At 49.9% G+C, this 23,475-nt stretch overlaps 1 protein-coding gene across 1 annotated transcript; it reads right to left on the bottom strand.

Annotated features, from left to right (window-relative positions):
- Positions 1-2,607: 2,607 nt before the first annotated feature.
- Positions 2,608-23,240, bottom strand: LOC144949266 (lamin-B1-like). Its single transcript, XM_078879186.1, has 12 exons — positions 22,889-23,240; positions 19,447-19,658; positions 14,680-14,836; positions 13,004-13,129; positions 12,388-12,558; positions 11,928-12,053; positions 11,119-11,339; positions 9,308-9,539; positions 8,659-8,766; positions 7,050-7,169; positions 6,393-6,506; positions 2,608-4,549 (listed from the first exon to the last, which is right to left on the bottom strand). Exons 1-12 carry the CDS (start codon positions 23,036-23,038, stop codon positions 4,508-4,510), a joined length of 1,779 nt encoding a protein of 592 aa, XP_078735312.1. The 5' UTR covers positions 23,039-23,240; the 3' UTR covers positions 2,608-4,507.
- Positions 23,241-23,475: the final 235 nt, after the last annotated feature.

Here is a 23,475-nt window from a genome sequence, read left to right as displayed (position 1 = left end):
TCACACGCGATGCTCACACTCGAACTGGCTTCTGTGGCAAGATGTTGCACCTGCACGGAGTCAAGGTGTTCGTCATATCGACTTTGATTCACGCGACCGGATTGGTCGTTTATAAAGGAAACAGTACCAACTACCCGACCCCGACTCTATTGTGCACAAAGCCCAACATAGACCCCTTGCCATGCGTTGTGTCACGGCTGATGGGCATTGCGATAGTGATGATGGCTGTGATCCAGATATTCCTGTGGCGTCGTTGGAGCTGTGACCTATCCGACGCCGAGCGTTACAACGCCATGCTGTGCGAGGAAAACGTGAAGCTGCGTCAAATAAAAAGCTCGGTGGAAGACGACAACGCAGTCCTGAGGGTGAGGCAGGCGGCGACGCGTCAGGACAATGATGCGTTGCGTCGAGAGATGCTGCTTCATGAGAGGGCGATGGTGCTGCATCCACAGATGCTGCATGAGGAGATCCGCCTCGTAGAGAAGGATAATCAACGGCTGCGTCACGAGAACGAGAAGCTGATTCGTGCTGCAGCTGCCAACGTCAGCAGCTCCACTAATGTCACCGATGCTCCCAACGCCGCGAACACCAACACTCACGACGCCACCACCACCACCACGACGACGCCAACACCGCCACCACTAATGCCACCACCAAGACGAGTAAACTTTCATTTGTATGGCTCAGAACTCTCTTTCGTGCAACTATTTCATTTTAAAAGTTAACATCACACACACACATAAAGGCAAGAGACAAAGAACCCCCGTATAGCCTTAACAGACTCTTTGGACAAGGGCTGTTAGCAAGGACATATCCTACACGATGGTACACGAGTGGGTGGGTGGCCAGCATCACGCCCGACCGCCTTTGTCTTCCCAGTGGCGATGTTTACACACTACCAGGCACTCATTTGAGGCTGAGTCGACCTAGGGGAGGCCCAGGACCGGTTCAGATAATCGTCACTGGTGGTAACCATGAGCAGGAATCAAATCCGGGTCGCCAGGTTCATAGCGCAGCGCGCTAAACGCTACACTACCGCTCACACGGACAAAGATCCCCCGTATAGCCTTAACAGACTGTAGGGGCAAGTGCTGTTAGCAAGCACCTATGAAGGCCGGAACAGTACACGATGGGGTGGGTGGCCAGCACCACGCCCGACTGCCTTTGTCTCCCTAGTGGCGATGTTTACACACCACACCAGGTACTCATTTGAGGCTGAGTCGACCTAGGGGAGGCCCGGGACCGGTTTAGATAATCATCACTGGTGTTGGCCGTGAGCGGGAATCGAACACGTATCGCCGGGTTCATAGCGCAGCGCGCTAACCGCTACACTACCGCTCCCCACTTTAAATGCATATATCTGTCAGAGTTATAAAATGTGTTATGGTTATACAAAAAAAGGAAGCATTGTTAAGCTTAAAAATAACAATAATTGTACATGTAACACTGTAAAAAATATACTGTATGGTGAATACATCTTAAAATAAAGTTGCATAAAAATAAATAAATCCGATTTGTTTTCGTTACTTTGAGTCCAGAAGCGTGGTAACACTGGTGGTATTGTGAGTAATGTATCACGTGGTAACACCGTGGGGGTATTGTGAGTAATGTGTCACGTGGTAACACTGTCGGGGTATTGTGAGTAATGTGTCACGTGGTAACACCGTGGGGGTATTGTGAGTAATGTGTCACGTGGTAACACTGTGGGGGTATTGAGTAATGTGTCACGTGGTAACACTGTGGGGGTATTGTGAGTAATGTATCACGTGGTAACACCGTGGGGGTATTGTGGGTAATGTATCACGTGGTAACACTGTGGGGGTATTGTGAGTAATGTGTCACGTGGTAACACCGTGGGGGTATTGTGGGTAATGTATCACGTGGTAACACCGTGGGGGTATTGTGAGTAATGTGTCACGTGGTAACACCGTGGGGGTATTGTGGGTAATGTATCACGTGGTAACACCGTGGGGGTATTGTGAGTAATGTATCACGTGGTAACACCGTGGGGGTATTGTGAGTAATGGATCACGTGGTAACACTGTGGGGGCCTTAATCCACTTATACGTAAGGTCGATTTTGGCAACTCGGGAAGGGAATGACATAGCGAGCTGAAAATAATCGCGTTGACTTAGAAATTCCAGACAGTATAAGCTGTGAAAATTTCATGACGCCAGAGCTCATCGTTCAAGAGTTTTTGCTGCTTCACACAGATGTATTTTCTGCTTTATAAATTAAGATAATTTGGGTCTTTCGGTAGTCACGTAGATAGGTTCACAGAAAATAACCAAAACTACGACGTTTCGATCGCAACACGAGCGATCGTCATCAGGAGGAATAAAATAGGGGGAAAGCTGCTGAGGCAGACTGTTTTAAAGGTTTAAAATGGGTGTAGCCCAAGGGTCATAAACGAAGTGGGCAGGGCGAGTGATGTTAATGTGAGAGATTAGCATGTTAATGTAAGATCGCAGAGCCGCCGCCACATTGAGGTCGGCGCGCGGAGGTGGCTGTGTTGGTTTGAAAAAATTTAACCTGTTCAACTTCCACTGGGTGAGGCTGTGGATGATTTCACAGGAGACGTGACACGAGACACAGCAACAAGTTGGCATGGGTATAAAAGTAAGTTTATTTTTTTTGTTGTTGTCATGGACAGAAACAAAAGACTTCCATAATTTCACTTGTTTCATAATTTCAGGTAAATGCGTAATTTAAAAAGACGAAAGATACTGTAGAGCATGCACTAGAAAACTCCGCTAGAAAACCTCGAATTCACAAATACTGTGCTGCGACACGCGAGGGTGCCGAGCCGACCCCAACGCTCCCCAGCACGCGCTTCACAGTTTAATCCCGGCCCAGGTGCTCCTCTCTTTTGTCCTTCACCACGTGGCAAAGGCAGCAGTAGGAAGTCAGTCAGTCAACTTTCAGTGTGAGAGCTGTCCACTCTGGAGGTGGTTTATGTAGAGATGTTCATCACCCACAGGATGCGTTAGTGTGCAGTGTACCCTAGAGGAGATGCGTGAACAGCCAGACGTAGTCAAGCGACTGCACGTGTGTTTCGATGACGGGCTCTCTCTCCTCACGACATCACGACTCTCGGCATCCATGCATGGGAACCACACGGCACGGAGAAAGCACCAGACGTGAGGGACATGGGGTGATCAAGGGTGGAGAGGGGTACATGGGGGTGAAGAGGTACATAGTGGAAGAGGGGAGGGGGGGACGGGGTCTAGTGGCATTGCCCTGCATGACGTAACCCCACCCCTCACCGCAGCCACACAAGATGCGTTCCCTGAAACCATTATTTATTTCAGTGCCAATGCAACACTGCAAGAGAGTGGACTGCCTAACTTTGAAACAGTGACGTGCATGTCTGTACAGCACAAACCAAATTGGAGCCCACCAATAGCTCTCCGCGTGTTTTCTAGTTGTCATTTTCCTGGAGAAGCTCCCAGCACGTGCTGCGAAAAATCATACATCGTGCTGAATGCCACAACATAAAGACACGTCGGAGAGCTATACAGCACAACTATATAAACCTACGCGCTAGAATGGAGCACATGTTTATGGGCGTGGAGGGGACACGTGCGTGGCGTGGAGCAGTGGTGACTTCAGTCTCTGCCACATCGTACGGCGCAACACCATCGACTATAGCTACATGCATCCAACCGCGACCACACGCTCAATTCACTACCGCATGTCACCATGACCACACAACTATCGCCACCACTACCAGTCTACCGCACAATCTACCACTACCAGTCAACTTTAGTTGACCATTACTACCGGAGTCGACTACTACCGCGGTCGATAGACACTGCAGAGTTGTTCACTACCTGTCAACCATCGTCGCGGTCGACCACTACTTGACTGACAATGCAGACTAACAGCTCCCGCCGTTAACCAATGCTGCAGTCTACCACTGCAACTGATTGGTTACGCCACCGTTGATCCCGACCACACAGTCGACCACTCCTACTCACTAAACACTGCACAGTTGACGCTGCCGGAATGCTCAACTGTGCGGTGTTGGTTAACAGTAGCAGTGGTCAACTGTGCAGTGTTGGTTGACAGTCGACTGTTCCCCTGTCAATCAACGCTGCAGTCGACCGCTCCGGCACAGCCGACCTAATCTTGACCCGAGAATCGCCACGAGAAGGGCTCCTTATGGAATGAAGGCCCCGACATAAAAACACTGCTCCTACTTACCATTGTAAATTTGTGGTTTTTTTATTTGTTCAAATTGTAAAAGCATCAAGAGGGGAAAAATAAACAAAAAAATGAGTGTGGTTTGTTTTTTAGAAACCTCCCTGTCACGTTTTGGGTGTTGGTTGGTACATCCTCTAACAAAGCAGAACAAAATCTAATGATCTTTCACACTACAAATCTCTAGTAAAAGGCTACACTGGCATGAGGCTATGAGATCGACTAACTTAAAACACGTTCTCTACCATAGAAAAAAAAATATGCGAGCTGCCCGAGGGGGGGTCTCCTCTCTGCAACGCCGGACTCACATCACCACGCACTGCCGGTCACTCGCCTGAGGATCGCCCTGGACCAGACACAGGGAGATGGAGCAGAAGGGTCAGGAAACACGAGTGTGGGTGAGTGTACGTGGGCATGCCGGTGAGTGCGTGTGGAAGTGCATATGTATGTGCGAGAAGGCAAGTTGGTAATAAAAGTGTATCTGGGTGTGTGGGAATATGGGTGATGTGTGTGTGGGTTTCTGTTGGTGTATGCATGGGCACGCATGTGCATGAGTGTATGAGTGCGGGTGTGTAAGTGTGCAAGCATGTTTCGGCGAGGATGTGTGTGTGCGCAAGTGTGGTGTGCGCATGTGCAGGCATGTGGGTGAATGTGTTGGTATATGGGCATGTGGGGGAATAGTGGAACGGTTAGTGCGCTGCGCCACAAACCCAGCAACCTGAGTTCGATTCCCGCTCATGGCAAACGCCAGTGACGATTATCTGAATCGTTCTTGGGCCTCCCCTAGGTTGACTCAGCTTAAAATGAGTATCTTGTACGGTGTGTAAACATCGTCACTTGGGAGACAAAGGCGGCCGGGTGTGGTACTGGCCACCCATCCCCTCGTGTGCTGTGTCGGCCTTCATAAGTGCTCGCTCACAGAATCTGCCCCAAAAGTCTGTTATGGGTATACGGGGGATCTTTTGTCTTTGTATACGAGAATGCGAATGCAAATGTATAAGTGAGAGCGTATAAAGGTGTGTGTACGTACACGTGGATGCCTGTAGATGAGAGAGTAAATAAGTGCGAGAGCAGAGGTCTCGGGAATTTTCAAAAGGACCTACATATCTGCTTTATTGATCTGTGAGGCTGACCGATGCCTATTGGTCCACCATGTTATGTATACAAGTGATATGGTAACTGCTGCTTACTCTGAGAAGTTGGAAATGAACTACTCTGCAGCATGCCACTAAGAGGTGGGACCTGACCATCAGCCCAACCAAAAAAAACAACCTGTTTGGGTATTTTATGTCATCAAACACTCCACCCCCTCATCTCCCCATGAGTGATGAGGCAGTTTTGGAGAGAGCGAAGACGTTTGCATACCTGGGCAGTGTACTCAACACGAGCTCCAGTTTGGCAGCGGAGGCCTCACTCCGAATCAGTCAAGCGGCATTATCGTTTCACCAGCTGTGTAACGCTGCGTGGAAGCTACCTGGCCTAACCCTCCATGCAAAGCTCCGGGTCTTCTCGGCCAGAGTAATGTCCTCCCATCTCTATGATTGTGAAATGCAGAGCCCTTTAAAGGAACATCTGCACCGGTTTTGAAACATGCCTATGATCCATCCTGAGTTTAACCAGACTGGATTGTGTGAGGATCTGGACATAACCGCATTAGTGAGCTCCTTTGGCAGCCACCACATGCCCAAGCAGCTTCTAAATAAAGACTCTGACTCTGTTTAGCCGGATAGAGGGGGGCTAATAGGGCACGGCATGGGTTAGAGAAGAGATGGGCTGATGCGGTACAGGAGGATGTGGACTGGTACCAGCGGTGTTAAGATCGGCCTTAGTGGAGGAGGCCTGTAAAGGACGCTACTGGACAATTGGAGCCAGTTGCCTTCCAACAACAGAGTGCAGAGGGGTGCACCCACAACACTGCATTTTAGACAGCTGAAACGCAGTGAGGTGGCACAGTGGGTGCGCAGAAAGCGCATCTGTCAGTCAGTCAACTCATAACACCTGGGTCTGTCCCGTGACCTCCTGCCAGCAAGCCTTTGACACTTCATGTGGCCTCAGGGTGCACCTAGCCTGGCACAGTCGTTGTGGTGACATCACCGCCACTTAGTGGCAAACGACAGTTGTCGTTGTTATTGTACACGTGTGTGTGTGCAGGCATGGATGTGAGCGTGGGAGAGTTGTCCGTCACGCACCTGCTGGTGGAAAAGCTCCTCCTCTTCCAGCTCTGCCTCCTCCTCGTCGTCCTCACCATCTCCCCCCAGCGCGGCGTCGGTGAGCACGCGACTCAAGTTCCTCACCGCCACCTCCTGCTCGCACATCCAGCACAAAGACCCCCCCCCCACCCCGTATCGTGTTAAGAGACTGTAGGAGCAAGTGCTGTTAGCGAGTAGCACCTATGAAGCGATGAAGGCCGGCACTGTGGCATACTAGGGGGTGGGTGGCCAGCACCACACCCAGCCGCATTTATCTCAGTGGTGATGTTTTCACATCGCACCAGGTACTCATTTGAGGCTGAGTCGACCTAGGGGAGGAGGCCCAGGACCAGTTCAGATAATTGTCACTGGTGTCGGCTGTGAGCAGAAATCAAACTCGGGCCGCCAGGTTTGTAGCACAGCGCGCTACCCGCTCTGCATCCAGCACAAAGCCAGCAGTCACAACCACTCACGGACACAGACTAATTCACCTACCCAGACTTGTTACACACACACACAGCCAGATTCACTACATTCACCCATCCACACTCATCACACTCACCCAATTACAATGGCCACTCACCTACCCCGACTCACCACACGGACCCCAATTACACTCGCCGCACATTCACCCACCCAGGCTCACAACACCCTCACCTGGCCGGATGAGTCAAAAAGGCTGGTGAAGATCTGGTCTCCCGAGCCCCAGGTTGCCTGGCTCTTCCACAGCAAGTCCGTGGGCGGGTTGTGAGCCACGTGGGAGTCCGATGCCCACACCTGCCAGCCACAGCCACAACAGAAACTCCCTCCATCACCAATGACACAGAGGAACAACACCGCGACAACCACAACCACCACCCTGGCCTTAACAGGCTGTTGGGGCATGTACTGTTAGCGAGCACCTATGAAGGCTAGAATTGTATACGAGGCGGTCGGAGGCCAACACCATGCTCGGCTGCTTTTGTCTCCCCAGTGCTGATTTCACACCCTGCACCAGGTACTGTACTCATTTAAGGCTGAGTCAACCTCGAGGAGGCCCAGACCTGGCTCAGATAATCGTCACTGTCATTGGTCGTGAGTGGAAATTGAACTCGGGTTGCTGGGTTTGTAGCGCAGTTTGCTAACCAGACACTACCACTCCCCCACAATGACAACAACCGCCGTCTCCCAATAAGTGACATCACCATGGCACTTGTGCCAGGATAAGTGCACCTTAAGCCCATATGAATTGTCGAAGGATCACCGGCAGGTGACAGGACAGAACCAGGTGCCAGGAGTTGACTGACCGAGATCACTGACAGATGCACCACCTATGCTCCCCACTGTGCCAACTTGCTGCCTGACGCTCCACTCGTTGTGTTACTCTTCTGCCCTTCGTTGTTGTTGGAGGGCAATTGCCTCCAACTGCCCAGTAGTGTCCTTCATGGGCCTCATCACAAAGGCAAATCTAGACACTTCTAGTACCAGTCATCGGCAAGTCCACTCAGCTCCACAACCTGTTCCATATCAATCCATCTCTTCTCTACCCCTTGCCGTGCCCGTTTAGCTCCCTCTATCCGGCCAAACCGAAGTTGCTCCTCACCACCACCTCTGTCAAAAAACCACAAAGGCCCAGCACCAGCACCGTTACTACAATCACTTCAACCACCCTCGATCACCAATGTCGCAAGGGCTCAAACAACACTACCACCACCCTTCATCACTATTACTGCTCCCTTCATCACCATCCTCAGTGTGATTGATCTTGGTCACGGCCGTCATCAAGGCCAGTAGCACTGTAGCAGATAACAGTGAAATGTGAAGACAACATCTTCATGCCCTGGTGAAGCACTGGAGGTGGTATGATTGCTAGTTACAATAATGGTGAACTGTTTGTAAGGGCTTCGGTTATTATGGCGATGGTGACAGCTACTTATTACGGTTGTGTTAATTTTATTGTGCTACGGTTGGCTACATACAGCGCAAAATAAGTTCAACGTACATACATAAAGGTTAAGGCCAGTGGCAGCGCAATTGGCATGTTGGCTGTTTGGTTAGGGCTTGGGGGTATGACTTATGGCTGGTTGGCCAGTTGATTACGGTAAATAGATACGACTGGTGCAAACGGTTTGGCGACTGCTTAGTTAAGGTTTGACCTTGGGGATAGTCCTTGTGGCTGGTGGGCTGGATGTTAGGGCTCGTGTTGTCGCACTTCACGAGCTACACCGGGTCGACGGCACCCGCGCAGCGGTGTGCGTCTCCGTACTGCGCCCTCCCCTCCCCTCACCGTGACCGTGGCATTGGCCTTGAGGACATATCGCGACGTGAACTTGTAAGTGATCTCGTCCTGCTCCCCCACCTTCCTCTTCAGCACCCACGCTCCCAGCGGTTGGTCCTAGTACACACAGCACAGCACAACACGCGTGTACTCACCCCCACACATGTACTCACTCGACAAGGCACACGTGTGGAAGTTGCGACGATGGTGAGTGCAGTGTTAGTCATGATTGTGAGTACTAATTACAATAATGGTCAATAATTAGTAAGGGTTTTGGTTATTATTGTGATGATAACAGCTATTTGTTACGGTTAAAGCGAGTGCTTTTTATTACGATGTGTGAACGCTGTTAATATTTTTGTGACGATGGCGAGTGATGGCGGCAAGTGGCGAGTGTGATCTTGTTGAGAACGAGTGCTGTATTAACGATGAAGGCGAGTGCTCATTAACAAGACAATGGTGGCAAGCGTCAAGAGTGTGTGATCCCACTGATGAAGAAGAGTGTTGCGTTGTTGCAATAGTGTCGGGTGTTGAGAGAGTGATGCTGCCGATGGAAGGCGAGCGTTCAAGGTGTCACGATGGTGACGATGGCGCGTTAAGCAGCGTGATTACGACGATGGCGAACATAACGGCGGCGAGCGCGTGGCTCGGGCCTCACCTGGGCCGAGGTGTTGCGGAGTCTCACGAAGCGGCCCTCTTGGTCAGCCTCGTCGATGGCCACGGGCCCCGAGGCGTGTGCGTGCTGTCTCACGCTGCTCGAGCTGCTTGCCTCGCGCTCCTCCACCTCCACGCGCTTGCGCTTCCCCCTCCCCGTGCGCACGCTGCTGCTGCGCGACGCCGACGTGCGCGACACCGTGACCCGCGACGCCGGGCTCGGCGACAGCTTCAGCCTGCACGCAGTCACCACGGAGACACCACAGGGTTACCATAGAGACAGGACATCGACATCATGGAGACAACGTGACCCGTGACGCCGGGCTCGGAGACAGCTTCAGCCTGCAAGCCGTTACCACGGCAACACGACATAGTAACCATGGAGATGCCATGACCATACCGCGCCATTACCATGGAGCAATCATGACTTTGTAACAGAGACACTACCCCATAGCGACACCACGATGTTACCAAACACCGTGGCAAAACCACGACATTACACTTTTACGTCAGTCCATTGCTTATTCTTAAAATACTTTTACAGATTCTGTAGTTTTGTAAGAATTCAGATCATGCAAGTACAGGACAGAGAAAAAATACTGAATTAAGAAAAATTGTCAAATCATAGAGGGGGTGAATAATTACATCTCTATTGTAAACAGATCATATGACTGTTAACCCATCACGTGACCTCACACGGCTGTCATGTTACTTCCCTCTCAAATAGATACCACATCCTACCATAGGAACCAATCTCATCATGTGACACCCATCAACCGATCCCACAAACTGGTCACAAAGCTACATTTGAATCCTGGATACGCGTTTGTATTTAGATGCCACGTAATTTATTATCATTATTATTATGTACACGCATACATGTGTGAACATTAACACGTTGGAATCAATTGAGACAACAGATTCCTTAGCAAGAGAGATGTGGGAACAAGGGAGACATTAAAACAAGGCGCGGAGCACAGGCAGCGTCAGCAGCTGTCATCTTCACAGCTAACATTGTGTATCCATTAAGAGAACAAACTCGGCTTATTTTATAGCCTCTAACGGTGTGCAGTGATTACTGCAGTTTGTATAGTAGCATTCATTCGGCACTCTGTGGTGGTGCCTCTGCATCCTTACAGTGCACATTTAAAAAAAGAAAGTCGCAGGTAAATGTATGCTCTAATGAGCTTTTGAGGCAGTGCTCCCCTCCTGTTTACAGCAGGGGAGAAAATTTCACATTCTCATGGTGGGGGCAAGTCTTTGCATAGGACAACCACTGTTGACTTCTCCACAATGTGGTACTCATTCTTATGGCCCCCAGAGGGATGATGGGCTCAATCAACCCCCCCAGTATTTGAACTCGCAACCCTTCCGATTCGGAGCTGCTTGCACTATCGCTGAACTAACTGGCCGGACAAAAAGCTAAAATTTTATTGAGTTGGACAACGATGAAGATGTTTATTTGATCCATAAAGGTTGTTTTTGGGTTAGATCACGTAAATATAAAAATGTGCGATTAAACCCACCACCACCCGACGCAGCTGAAGTTGTAACAAATTGCCACATTTTGTTTACGTGACAAACCTGGCTAATTGGCTGTGTCGGGTGGTGGCGGGTTTAACGACACATTTATATTTATGCGATCTAACCTAAAAATACTTAGTAATGGATAATTTGGTCGTAAAAGCTTACGTGTCAAAATTATAATTGAACAACTGTAACCCTGGTGTGCGATTCCCCCGTCTCGGTGTGTGTGTGGGTTGTAAAATGTTAATTTTAGATTATTAGACGGGGGGGGGGGGCAAGAAACCACACCTCTCCTCCTCGCCCTCCAGCAGCTTGCGGTAGGCGGAGATCTCCATGTCGAGCGCCAGCTTCACGTCCAGCAGCTCCTCGTACTCGTTGAGCTGCGCCTGCATCTGCTCGCGAAGCTCCGAAAGCTCGCGCTCTCGCTCGGCCAGCGCACGCCGGTGGGAGTCACGTTCGTGCGCCAGGCTGTCCTCCAGATCCCGCACGCGAGACTCCAGCACAGAGGTCTGCATTGCGGTGGCACACAAGCGGGCGCACGCGCAAAACAATTATTAGCACGCACGCACGCCTTGGTTACCATGCCCACTCACTCGCTTTACCTGTCCAGGCATGGCGCTAGCGGTAGACTTGGGGTCAATTACAATTAGCATCGTGCGATTTGTAATGAATTGCAATGTCGTTGTAATTTCAGTTAACAATGCTGTTATATCTGTAGAATCGACCCTTGGTCTATCGGCCTGTGTGTGCATATTAGGTGCGATAGCGAAGTCGTTAGCGCATTGCACTATGTACCCAGCGACCTGAATTTGATTTCAGCTCGTGGTCAATATCACCGATTTTAATCCGAACCGGTCCTGAGTCTCACCTAGGTCACCTCAGACTTAAACAAGTACCTGGTGCAGTGTATAAACATCAGAACTGAGGAGATAAAGGTGGCCAGGTGTGGTGCTGGTCATACCATCCCCTCGCACACCCGTTCCGCCCTTCATGGGCACTTATTAAATGGCACTTGCCCCAACAGCCTGTGTAGATTACACGGGGGATCTTTCAGTGTGTGTGTGTATATAAAGTGTACATTTTGTGTGTGTGAGCACCTGTTTCTGTGCGTTGTTGAGCTGGCTCGTGAGAGTCTCCACACGGAGGGTCATCTCCGAGAGCTCCTCGCGCGCCCTGTTGGCACTGGAGCTGTTCTTCTCGGATGACAAGCGTGCATTGTCAATCTGCACACACAGACACACACAGACAGCGAGACCATTTACAAGAATTCACAGGACAAGCACATAACCAGGAGGTGCAAGAAATGACAACAAACTTAAACAAACAAGTGTAGTTTGTTGGTGGTCTCAAACATGGCACCAATGATTAGAAAGAAAAAAAATCCCTGAAAACATGTTTTTACTTAAGTTGACTATATATTATACATATATTGCAGCTATGAGACACTATTCTCATGGCATCACTCTACCGCTCACAGGTGAGGCCATGCACCATAATGAAACCACGCAGGTCAGGCCGGGAAACACAAATGACGCCGCTGCCCACAGCCCCTCACACCTTGGCACGGAAGTTGATCTCCAGCTCTTGCTTGTAAGCGTTCACTTGATCAGCGTGCGCCTCCCTCAACTCCAGCAGCGCCTGTCCCAGCTTGCTCTCGTACTCCCGCTGACGCCCAGAGTCCACCTCCACCATGCGCGTCTCGTGCTTCTTCCGCGTCTCGCGTACCTCCTGCGGCGGCGGCACGGAGGCACGCCACAAGCGTCACGGGGGCAAGGAGGGGAACTCCACCAACACGATGCCAATATGCAACGACCGAAAACTTTCTTCTTCAGATTATTATTATCATCCTGTCGATTATCAAATTACTTTTTCAAAAGCACCCGCACAACATGCTCGCTCATCTTCCTCATCTATTTTTACATTTTGACATGGGTCCACCTTCCAAGAACCAACATGCAAAATGACGATGATGTTTCATCAATTACAACTGAAACAAGTAGAGCAGCATTCTAATGAACTCAAAACAACTTGATTAGCCGATAAAAAAAAATCTTGACAGGATAATAATCTACGTACTCGTTTCTGCCTTAACACTTTCGTTGACTTGCACGGAACAGCATGAGCATTAGAGGGGGGCACAGGGAGAGTTGAAGCACACGCCGAGGGAGCGCACCTCCTCAAAGACGCTCTTGCGGAACTCCAGCTCCTCCTTGAGGCTCTGTGCGCGGTTCTCCAAGTCCACACGCTGCAGGGTCTCCTCAGCCAGCTGCTTCTTGGTGGAGGCGAGGACTCCCTCCATCTGCACAGACGCACAACAAAGACCCCCCATATAGCCTTGACAGACTTGCGGCAAGTGCTGTTATCAAGTAGCGCCTATGAAGGCCGGCAAGGCACAGGAGGGGGTCAGTGGCCAGCATCACGCCTGCCCGTCCTTGTCACCCATGTGGCGATGTTTACACACCACACAGGTGCACACACAGAGGTGTGCAACCCTTTCCCCTATCTCGCCATCACCATACTATTGCCATGCTTTCAGGGTCACAATTTAAGAACCGATTAGTTTACAATCTAGTTTATGGTTTATGTTCTAAATGTTTTGCTGTCTCATTTGTGCCGTTTGTTTGCTCACATAAGCCTTAATGTAATATTAGCATGCATCTTGCAAATGCAATTCTGATTCGGGAAAAAAACATTTTCAAAAGTGCACGCATCATGCGCACAAGAAATTGATATACATTTTTAAATCAACGTAATGTTACATGCTTAATGTTTGGATATTAGCCAGCACTTTGAAGGCAAAGGCTGATAGGGATCACAGATTTAAAATCACAAACCTACTAGCCTGAGGTGGAAAAAAAGCAGGACAACAAGTGGGTTTAAGCAGCCACATGTGTTATCTGCTCCTTCCCTATGGCTGTTAATGGGCCCTCCAATTTTCTCTCACAAGCGACACTCTCATTAGAAAAAGATTCACAGGGCAGGATCTTCCTTAAAGAGGCTTGAGACTATAGGGAAGCTTTCCTGGATCAATAAATGATATTATTTTACAGACGTCTATATAGTATGTCACACATGCAACTTGGTGGGGCCTGAGATACATTTATATAGTGTACGAGTGTTACACCATTCACAAATACTGCATTGGGTGTGGGCGGGTTAATTGGTCAGGGTAGAAATGCGTGACGTCGAAAATTGTCGATGGCCAGATGTCTCAGCGGCACAGGGAGCGACTCACAATCGTAAGGTTGCGAGTTCTGATCCTAGTTGGGGGTGTGGATTCAGCCCATCATGCCTCTGGGGTGTGTAAAATAAGTACCACTTTGTGGGGAAGTCTATAGTGATTGTTCTATGGACAGTGGTTCAAGAGTTGTGAACTGGAGTTAAACACCAATGCCTCAAAACTCATTTGAGCAGGAAATCGCTTTTAACTATCAACTTTAACTATTTCACCGGCAACACAGCTATAATTCCACAATTGTGTAATCACCAGCAATCAAACAACGGACACTGCACTATATCCCCAGATGTGAAGGCTGTAGCAGCTGCATTAACACCCACTGTATTTCCCTCATCAACCAAAACGCCCTCCATCTTGGAATCTCGGCATCCAGCTTAAACCTCAGGGCTCCAACGTCATTTCATTTCCTACGAAAACCCGGTCCCCCCTGCCTCCCCCCCCGAATGACCCCGTGAGGTTTTACAGACACTGCCCATAACCCCTTTTGGCTAACGCCTCCCGTGTGGCTGGGTCTGGTTACATCTGGAGCGACTGGAATTTTTGGGGTTTTTTTCTCATTTCCTGCCAGTGTTGTCACCGCGGCAGCCCTGCCGGGCCCAGTTCGGACCCACCTTGGCGAGCTGGGCTTTGATCTCGTTGAACTCGGACTGCAAGCTCTTATTGTCAGACAGCGCGGACCCCAGCGCCACCTCCTTGGCCCCGAGCTGCGCGTCCAGGTCACGAGCCCGAGCTTGAACAGTCGCGAAATCATTGTCACGCTTTGATAGCCTGAGGGATCACACACCACGCAACATGCACATCATGCACACCGCCAACCGACACACACCACGCACGATACACAACCCCCACCATTACACCGCACGTACAATAATTACAAAACACACTGCGAACCACTAATGACCACCTCCACACCGTACTGGATATACATCCACCACCATGCAGAGCTCCATACATTAAACACACACCATAAAACACATACTCCAGACAAACAATTCACACACATCCTGTTCAGCACACAGTTTACCATATACAAACCACACAAACCCTGAACACCATTCAAATTACATCAAATATACAACACACACGCCATGCATCACTCTTTCACCATGTAGAAATGTGAATGACCTGTGGGGTCTGCTGCTGATGAGCACTCCTCTGCATAAGACATGAAGATGGGATGATGTCACAAGCTGTAACTATATAAGCAAAGTGGGAGCAGCTGGGAAACCAACCCAGGCACCTTGAGCGAAAACTCAGTCGCCAATTGCATAACGTTCCTTAAAATTACATTTCCCGTTTTAACAAAATTCGTAATGATTTACAAGGAAAACTAAGGAGAAACATTCCTTAAAATGGTTGATGCAACCGATCACAGAACTAAATCAAGGACTCGGTGCCTAGCAACTGCCACGAAAACCCAAAATAAAACAAATACCAATTTGTTTGCACTGCTCGCCTGGGTTTCACTCTGCGGTACAGAGTTCCCGGCGAGTCTGAGTCACGTCCAGGTACCACAGCCACACCCAGGCACGAGGCCTCACCCTGTGCGAGTGGCAGCAGACACAACATGGACGCGGTGCCGGGCAGGAGCACGGGCTCAAAAGGGACTCAACGAGACCACAGCGACTCGACAAAACAGAAACTTGCACAAGTGAATCTTTCACAATGAAACACTCCTCCATAATTCATACCGCGTCTCCGACGATAACGCACGCAACTCCCTAATCAGGGCATATTTACGAATGCGTATGTGTAAGCTGGGTGGGGTAATGGGGAAGATTGTGGCTCTGTGGTCAGTTAACTTCCACCAGCTCGTGCGGCGGAGACCAGAGCAGGATGCTTATTCACACCACAGCCGCCTATCGCTCACACCGCACGCTTGGCAAAAACCAAAAGGGGCGCGGTTCATTTCTCAAACTGCACAGGAACTTTCGAGGAATAGAATACAACTTTTTTAAGGTAGAGAGAGTTTGCTGCAGCCAACAGCAAGACAAATTATCAATAAATGAGGAAGTTAAAACTGTCAGCCTGCTTGTGAAGTGAGCCAACGGTTTGGCATGGCGGCGCAGTCACGCAGAACGAACGGGGGCAGTGGAAGGAAGGGAGGGAAAGCCCCGCACGGGCACGCCCTGTTGAAGAAGGCAGCACCCCACCCCCACTCGCCTCTAGGCGACTTTCAAAACTGACCAATCACAGCGACCCGTACTCTGGGCTTATTTGTTCGAGATCCAACAACCAACAAAGCTATCGTGGCAAGAGAGGCCGCTGCTAGCACACGGCCACTGCAGCACATTCTTGACATCGCTCGCATTGCCAGCACCAAGCGGCCAAGCACCCAGTGTGTATGTTCACAGGCTGCTCCATTCCTGGAGAACTCCCCAAAACTGCATTTAGGACATTCGCAACGGCTACTTAACTTACACAAGCCACAAACAATGTATAAAGGTCCCTCATTTGGCCTCACTAACTGCATAATTGTTGTCAGAGAGCACGGCTAGCATGACACAGGCAAGAGACCATGCCCTTTTTCTACCCATTACCAAAATGTAGAATTATACTCCCTTCTCATTTATGCCATGTCCTATTAACTATTTATTATTTTACCAGGTAAGGCCCACTGAACGATTATAGCTCTTTTTAAGAAGCGACCTGGTCACAAATGACAGCTCAAGTGGCTTACGTGGAAATTTATAGCAGCAAATGTTGACTATAAATGTGGAGGACCCGGAGAAAAATCCATACAACTACAGTAAGAACATACAAACTCCAAATATACAATCTTGATTTGAAGCTTTCGTGACTGCAGGAATCCACTCTTTGGTTCTTTCGGTAAAGTCACGCAGGTATAAAATAAATACAAGAGTCAGGGTCGGGATCGAACCCATGACCTCCTGTATACCAGGTGAGGGAGATAACATCTAGCTATTATGGCGCCCATGTCTGCTTAGAAGACACCCAGAACAGGTTCAAATACCACTTCCGTGTTTGACAAAGAAACTAAACTGGGATCGTAAAGCAGCGGGTTGAGACATTATGCAACCAAACGCACTATTGCATATGTAGTCAATACAAAGTCCAGCAATGGGGGGGGGGGGGGTTGTGCTTCAGGAATATAGCTGCCAAATACGATACACTGGGGCTGTAAAATGTGTGGCTCCACCATCTCACACACATGCGCACTCTATCTTACTGTCCCCCATCACAGCCATGTTCAACACTCTCACTCCCACCCATGGAGGTGCAGTGGAAGCCAATGGCTCAATCAGGTGACGATAACTCAGCTTTGGAAGTCCAAGACGTGGGGAAAACACAGCCCCCGCCTGGCTCCCCATAAGCTCCTTTACAGGCACAGTGCAGACTGGACTAATGAGTGACGCCCCACAGGTGGCAGGGTCAACAGCTGCTGCGCTCGCCCCACAAAGCGTTGCCTGTGGCTGCACAAGCGCAGCTGTTCCACCCCTCGACAGCAAAACTATCGCTGACAGCCCACAACCGCACCGCATGGATGCACCCACGCCCCAGGTGTCATGGCCTGGTGGTGGGGGTACTGCATCTACCATCACCTGCCCGCTCGCTCCTCCTGCACACGTGTCGGCCGTCAGTCACAAATCCCCATAAAAAACTACCCGCCAACATGGGAAAGACAAACACGCGCGTGTGGACAGGGGGGGGGGTTCCATCTCCCGCACCAAACTTGGACAGAGCTGCTTTGTCTTGAGGTTCTGGTATTTTTATTTCAGTCTCTTTCTCGTGCTTGATTGGCACGAAGTTGTTTTGTCACCAAGAGGCCCCAAGCCGTATCCCTGAGCTTGATGGGTTTCCACTGGATCCCACAGCACAATACCTCCCAACGCTACGGCCACTCTTCACGCGTGGACGAGGTACAATCTCGTATAATGGCTCGGGACGTATGCCGCCCTGTAGCCCGAGCACTACCCACAACAACTGCAGCTATATCATGGGACCTCCTTTGACAGTACCAAAATATGAGAATAAGTTTTCCACTTTTTTCTGGCAACAAAACAAGGTGCTGACATATTAAAACACCAAACTAAAACCTTTTACAAGGAATCATGTCTGCATTAACCACAATACTTGTGGTCAGAATGCAAACAAAAAACACTCTGATAATATATACATTGTCTTTGAAACCGATTGGTCCACACCAGAGACAGCTTTCTTTTGAGCCTAGTCTCAAAACGGTGTTAGACCAGAGGACGCTGTACGCCTTTTGGCATCCTCTGGTCTAACACCGTTTTGAGACAAAACTCAAAAGAAAGCTGTCTCTGGTGTGGACCAATCAGTTTCAAAGATAATGCATGTATTACTCTTTGGTTCTTTCGGCAAAGATTGAACCACCTCTACGGGGAGGGTTTTTACACAACTGTTAGAACCTGAAGATGATTGCTTGTGTGGCGATCAAAACGTAGTGATCTAATATTTTTTCTACCTACGTGACTTTACCGAAAGAACCAAAGAGAATGGATTCTTGCAGTCACGAAAGCCTCAAATCAAGATTGAATTAATATATTATCAGAGAATGTTTTTTGTTTGCATTCTGACCACAAGTATTGTGGTTAATGCAGACATGATTCCTTGTAAAAGGTTTTAGTTTGGTGTTTTAACATCTCAACACCTGTTTTGTTGCCAGAAAAAAGGGGAAACCCTATTCTCAACTGCAGCTATAACAAGTTTTATAGGGAAAACCAATGGTGTCATATAACCTGACACCTGATGCATCAACTTTACGTGACCTGGACAAACCCATGTAAGTGGGAAACAAGTCACAGGTAGCAACAGCCCTCGGGCACCAGCCGCACGTGAGAACCGAGAGCACGCGGACATAAACCACAAATTGTGCCGGCACGCGCCAGCGCGTGCCGTCACCCGGGGCACTTCTCTCACCACACTCCACGCACCGCGGATCTGAGCAGCCGTAATCCCGCCAGTGCAGCACGCACTATCGTCAGCTGCTCTGTGAGGCCCGTGCGGTGGATACATCTACAAGGGCGGTGCGGGATGTAATACGGTGCGGCGTGGTATGTACGGTGATGTGGCGTGATGAAGTGTTGGCTTACGGTACACAGTAACACGTGTAGTATGTCGTACCATGGTATGTTGTATTACAGTGTGTGGCCTATCGTGGTGTATAATGTAACAGAGTGTTATATAGTGTGGATTGTGCATTGTGAAGTTGTGCGATGTATCCTGTTGTCCCAGTGTGCTGTGCCAGTGTAGTGTGATGTATCATGTACGATGGTGATCTATTGTAGTGTACTGTGACGTATTGTGTACTGTAACTCGGTGACACGCATCACGGTATTTTTCTGATGTACCGTATCATCTATCGTGCCGTGCCGGTGTGCTGGCGCACTCACTTGGCGTGCAACTCCTCGTATTCGGCACGGTACTTTCCAGCCTCGATCTGCAGGCGAGCACGCTCCCGCGCCGTGTCGTCCAGCAGTGCACGCGCGTCCGCGAGCTCCTGCTCATAGGCGGAGCGCACGCCGCTCACCTCACGTGTGACCACCTGCTCGCTCTGCGACACTTGCATCAGCAAGCGGCTGTTCTCCGTCTCCAGCGAACGAACCTGAGCAAGACGCGACACCTTCGTTTACGACCAGATAACAGCAGCATACGTTCCTACGGTGTATAAATACAACCTTATCTTTACCTCTGTGATGTCGGCTCCCACAGAATGCTCTTTAACACAAAGACTTGAACTGCTCCGAATGGTTACTTCACCTCATGACATGCCACCAATAGCACAATCAGTTAAAACTGGAGAAAAACCAAAATGAAACTGCATTCCAAGACGTTTTAGAAAAAAGACGAACTACATTTAGCCTTTAATTGCAAAAGACAACTTTTGAGAAGGAAAAATAACAAATAACCATTGTTTTTTTGGAGCCAAGCTGGATTGAGCATGGTTAGCACTTGGATGAGAGACTATCTGGATATATCAAGTTTGGCCTGCGAGACAGTCAGGAAATTGGCAGGACACCAATGGTGGAGCTTTCTGCATCACTCCCTCGTTTACATGTGGTTTCCCTCACTTGCCACTCATGTAAGGGAACTGGTCAAACATCACCAATACAGGACCCTCCCCCCCTGAGGAAGTGTCTTGAGACTCAGTGAGGCTTTGCTTGTTCAAGGGCATTTTTATTGTGATTGAGAAGTCACATTTCGCAGGGAAGCCTCGGTGTGAACACAAGCATTTTAACATCCGCTTAGTCAGCCGGATTGCTGTTGGAGTTTGGACTTAGATACATAGCCCAGCATATCAGAGATCCGGACTAGCAAGTCAGGGAGCACAGTGATCAGCTTTATACAAATAATGTGATCTCCTTCCCGTAGTGTTTTGCATAAGTGTAAAGTGATTTTTCATTTTCACGTGGGGTGTTTTATGTGACCAGTCACAGGAGACTTACATTTATAGTGCAAGAAGTCCTAGCTTAATGGAAGCAGGAAATGTTGTAAACTCGGTTGTCCTACGCCTTATGGACACTTCAGAACTAGTAAGCCATGGGCCAGTGTGCCATTTGGTACCAACTGTGGCATCAAAACACAAATAGACTCAATCCTCAACCATGATGAATCCACTGTTGGATGAAGGCCTCCTCCTAAGCCACCACCACCATCCCCGCAACGTTCCCACCATATACTTTAAATGGCCATACAGAGCTTTTCGTGACAACTCAATAAAAATGGTTATTACATAATCCACTTGCAATGTCCATATGAAGATCTTACCACGAAAGTTTATTCCGCCTCTCGTGACACTGGTGCGTACGCGTGTTATGCCCGCTCTGTGCTCACGGCGTCTCTGCGGATCTCCGGTTGAGCATCGCCCTCGTCTCAAACGAGACACAAGGGAGCTGCTGTCTTCTAAACCCGTGACGCCGCAATTCCATAGAGATCCCGTTTTTAGCTTCAGCTCTGGGCATAGCGCATCCACGCGCCTACGCGCGCTGGGGCGGGGGGGGGAGTCTTGAGTTGATGGGAAATTTTTAAGCCTGAAGTTTCCTTGACACAAACCTCTGGTTGCATAGGCACCATCATCATCAGTTTTTAGTTCAGTTTTAATTGATTAGGTATAACCCTGTGAGCCTCTGGAGGAACCCGTCCGCGCGGGTACCATGTGGTGGTGGGGGGTGACCACGTGAACGCGGCGCTGACGCGAGCGAGAGGCGAGGACCCTTACAAGGAGACGCCTGGGGGAATGCGGTCATTGACCTCCAAGGAGCGGGCGGGAGAAAGCCGCGCCTCACCAAGTCACCCACAACCCCCTAGCCAACTCATTCAACCTCCTCATAGACAAACAAACCACTCGAGCCCCCGTACCAATACTGTACACACAAAACCACTTTACACCCCCCCCCCCTAAATTCAATACTCACCAATCCATTCACCCCTTCATGGACTAACCACTCACCCGTGCCCCAACACTCTTACGTGTTAACTCAATAATTCCCTCACCCCCTTAACCAATACACACAAAACCATTTCACACCCTCACTCAATCGCCTACTCACTCACCCACCCCCTAAATTCACCCACCAACCCATCCACTCACGCACGGACTAACTCACCACTCACCCGCGCCCAAGCACTCTTACGTGTTAACTCAACAATTCCCTCACCCCCATAACCAAGACACACAAAACCATTTCACACCCTCGCTCAATCGCCTACTCACCCACCCCCTACATCCACTCACCAACCCATTCACTCACTCACGGACTAACTCACCACTCACCCTTATCCACCATAACTTGTTCGCGTTAACCACCCGACCACGAGAATCACACTCACTCACACCTCCAAACCACTCATCCACGCCCTGATTGACTCCCACACGCAACCACGCATTCACATTTATCACGACCTCTAACTACCCCAGTCATTGTAATATCATTAAAGTTTACATTGCGGTTACATAAATGTGCAGCCATGTCTCGCAGCGCGCTCACTCGCACGCGGCTTAACACACACACACGAGGCATTGACACTCACACACGAGGAACAGCGAAACACGATGAAGATGTCACAGAAGACACCGACACCAGATATTTACACAAGACGCGAGGTTGTGACACAACCCCCTTAACCTAATACACACTCTTGATACACTAAATTTAGCTGTGACGGTCCCACCTAATGAAGGAAGCGTGTGTTGCCTCCGAAACGTCGTGATTTATTCTTTTATTTTGTATTATTAGCTTATTTTTTCTTTATTTTGTAACTACGTGGCTTTACCGAAAAAACATAAGAGTATGAATCCTTGCAGCTTCAAATCTAGAAATATTCACACAACAACCTCGCGTGTCAGTGAGAGAGAGAAGAGGCCATAACGGGCGTAGCACGTGGGGGGCGGAGGAGACGCCGCCGGTTCCACCTCCTCCTCCTCCACCACATGGACACGGGCACGTGGCACGAATGGCGATGCTTCCAACGATGATGATCGCTGCTGCTCGTTATGTCGCCGATGTTGATGTTGGAGAAAGCTGCCGGTGATTATTCCGACGGTGATAATTGGGTTAATTTTGCTATTTCCGATTATTCCGATGGCGGTTATCGATTGCCCCCCCTCCTCCCCCAATGAAGATAATGCTAACGACAATATCGAGTCGTGTTGTTAATTACATTAGTTACCTTAACCCCCCTACGAACCCCACCGAGGGGGGGGGGGGCCGAGGAGGAGGCCGAGGAGGAGGCGGCCGGTGGCGGTTGGCGGCCCCGGGCCCGGCCGGGGAGACAAACCCACGACCTCTGCCGCCTCACTCAACGCCACAAACACTCGTGCGACAACAACGTTACCTTGTCGATGTAGATGGCGAGGCGATCGTTGAGGTTAATGAGATCGTCCTTCTCGCGTTGCCGCGAGAGTCGCGTCGGGCTCAGAGGCGACGCCAGTGACGAGCGTCCCGCGCTGCGGGGCCCGCTCGGCGTGGCCGTGGCGGACGACATCGCTGCTGCTGCTTCTGCTGCTGCTCCACAAGCTTCCTTGTCAACTCGCTCTCGTCAATCCTCAAGTGAAGGCCCCACCACTACCACCACTACCGCTGCCACCACCGTCACCGCCGCTGCGCTTTGTGAGGGACGCGACCGTTCCTCCTCCTCCGACAACGACTCGAGGTGGCGCGAGGGGAGGGGGGCGGCGGTCGCGGGGGGCGGGGCGAGCGGGCAGTGACGTCACCGAGCGCGCGCGCGGCACCGCAGGCAAGATGGAGGAGCGCACGTGACCGCGCGCCGGCCAATGGGGAGAGCGAAGCGGCGCGCGCCGTTTCTTGGTTCCCGCGCTTTTTTTTATTTTCGGTGAGGTGCAGAAAATAATTAATTAACATTTTAATTAATAATTGCACAAACAACACACCCGAACACCACACCGTTCGCAACAACATTGC

This window comes from Lampetra fluviatilis, chromosome 53 (assembly GCF_964198595.1).
Source record: "Lampetra fluviatilis chromosome 53, kcLamFluv1.1, whole genome shotgun sequence".
Classification (NCBI taxonomy): domain Eukaryota; kingdom Metazoa; phylum Chordata; class Hyperoartia; order Petromyzontiformes; family Petromyzontidae; genus Lampetra; species Lampetra fluviatilis.
Note: the sequence above shows the minus strand (reverse complement) of the source record. Positions and strands in the feature narration are given on the sequence as shown.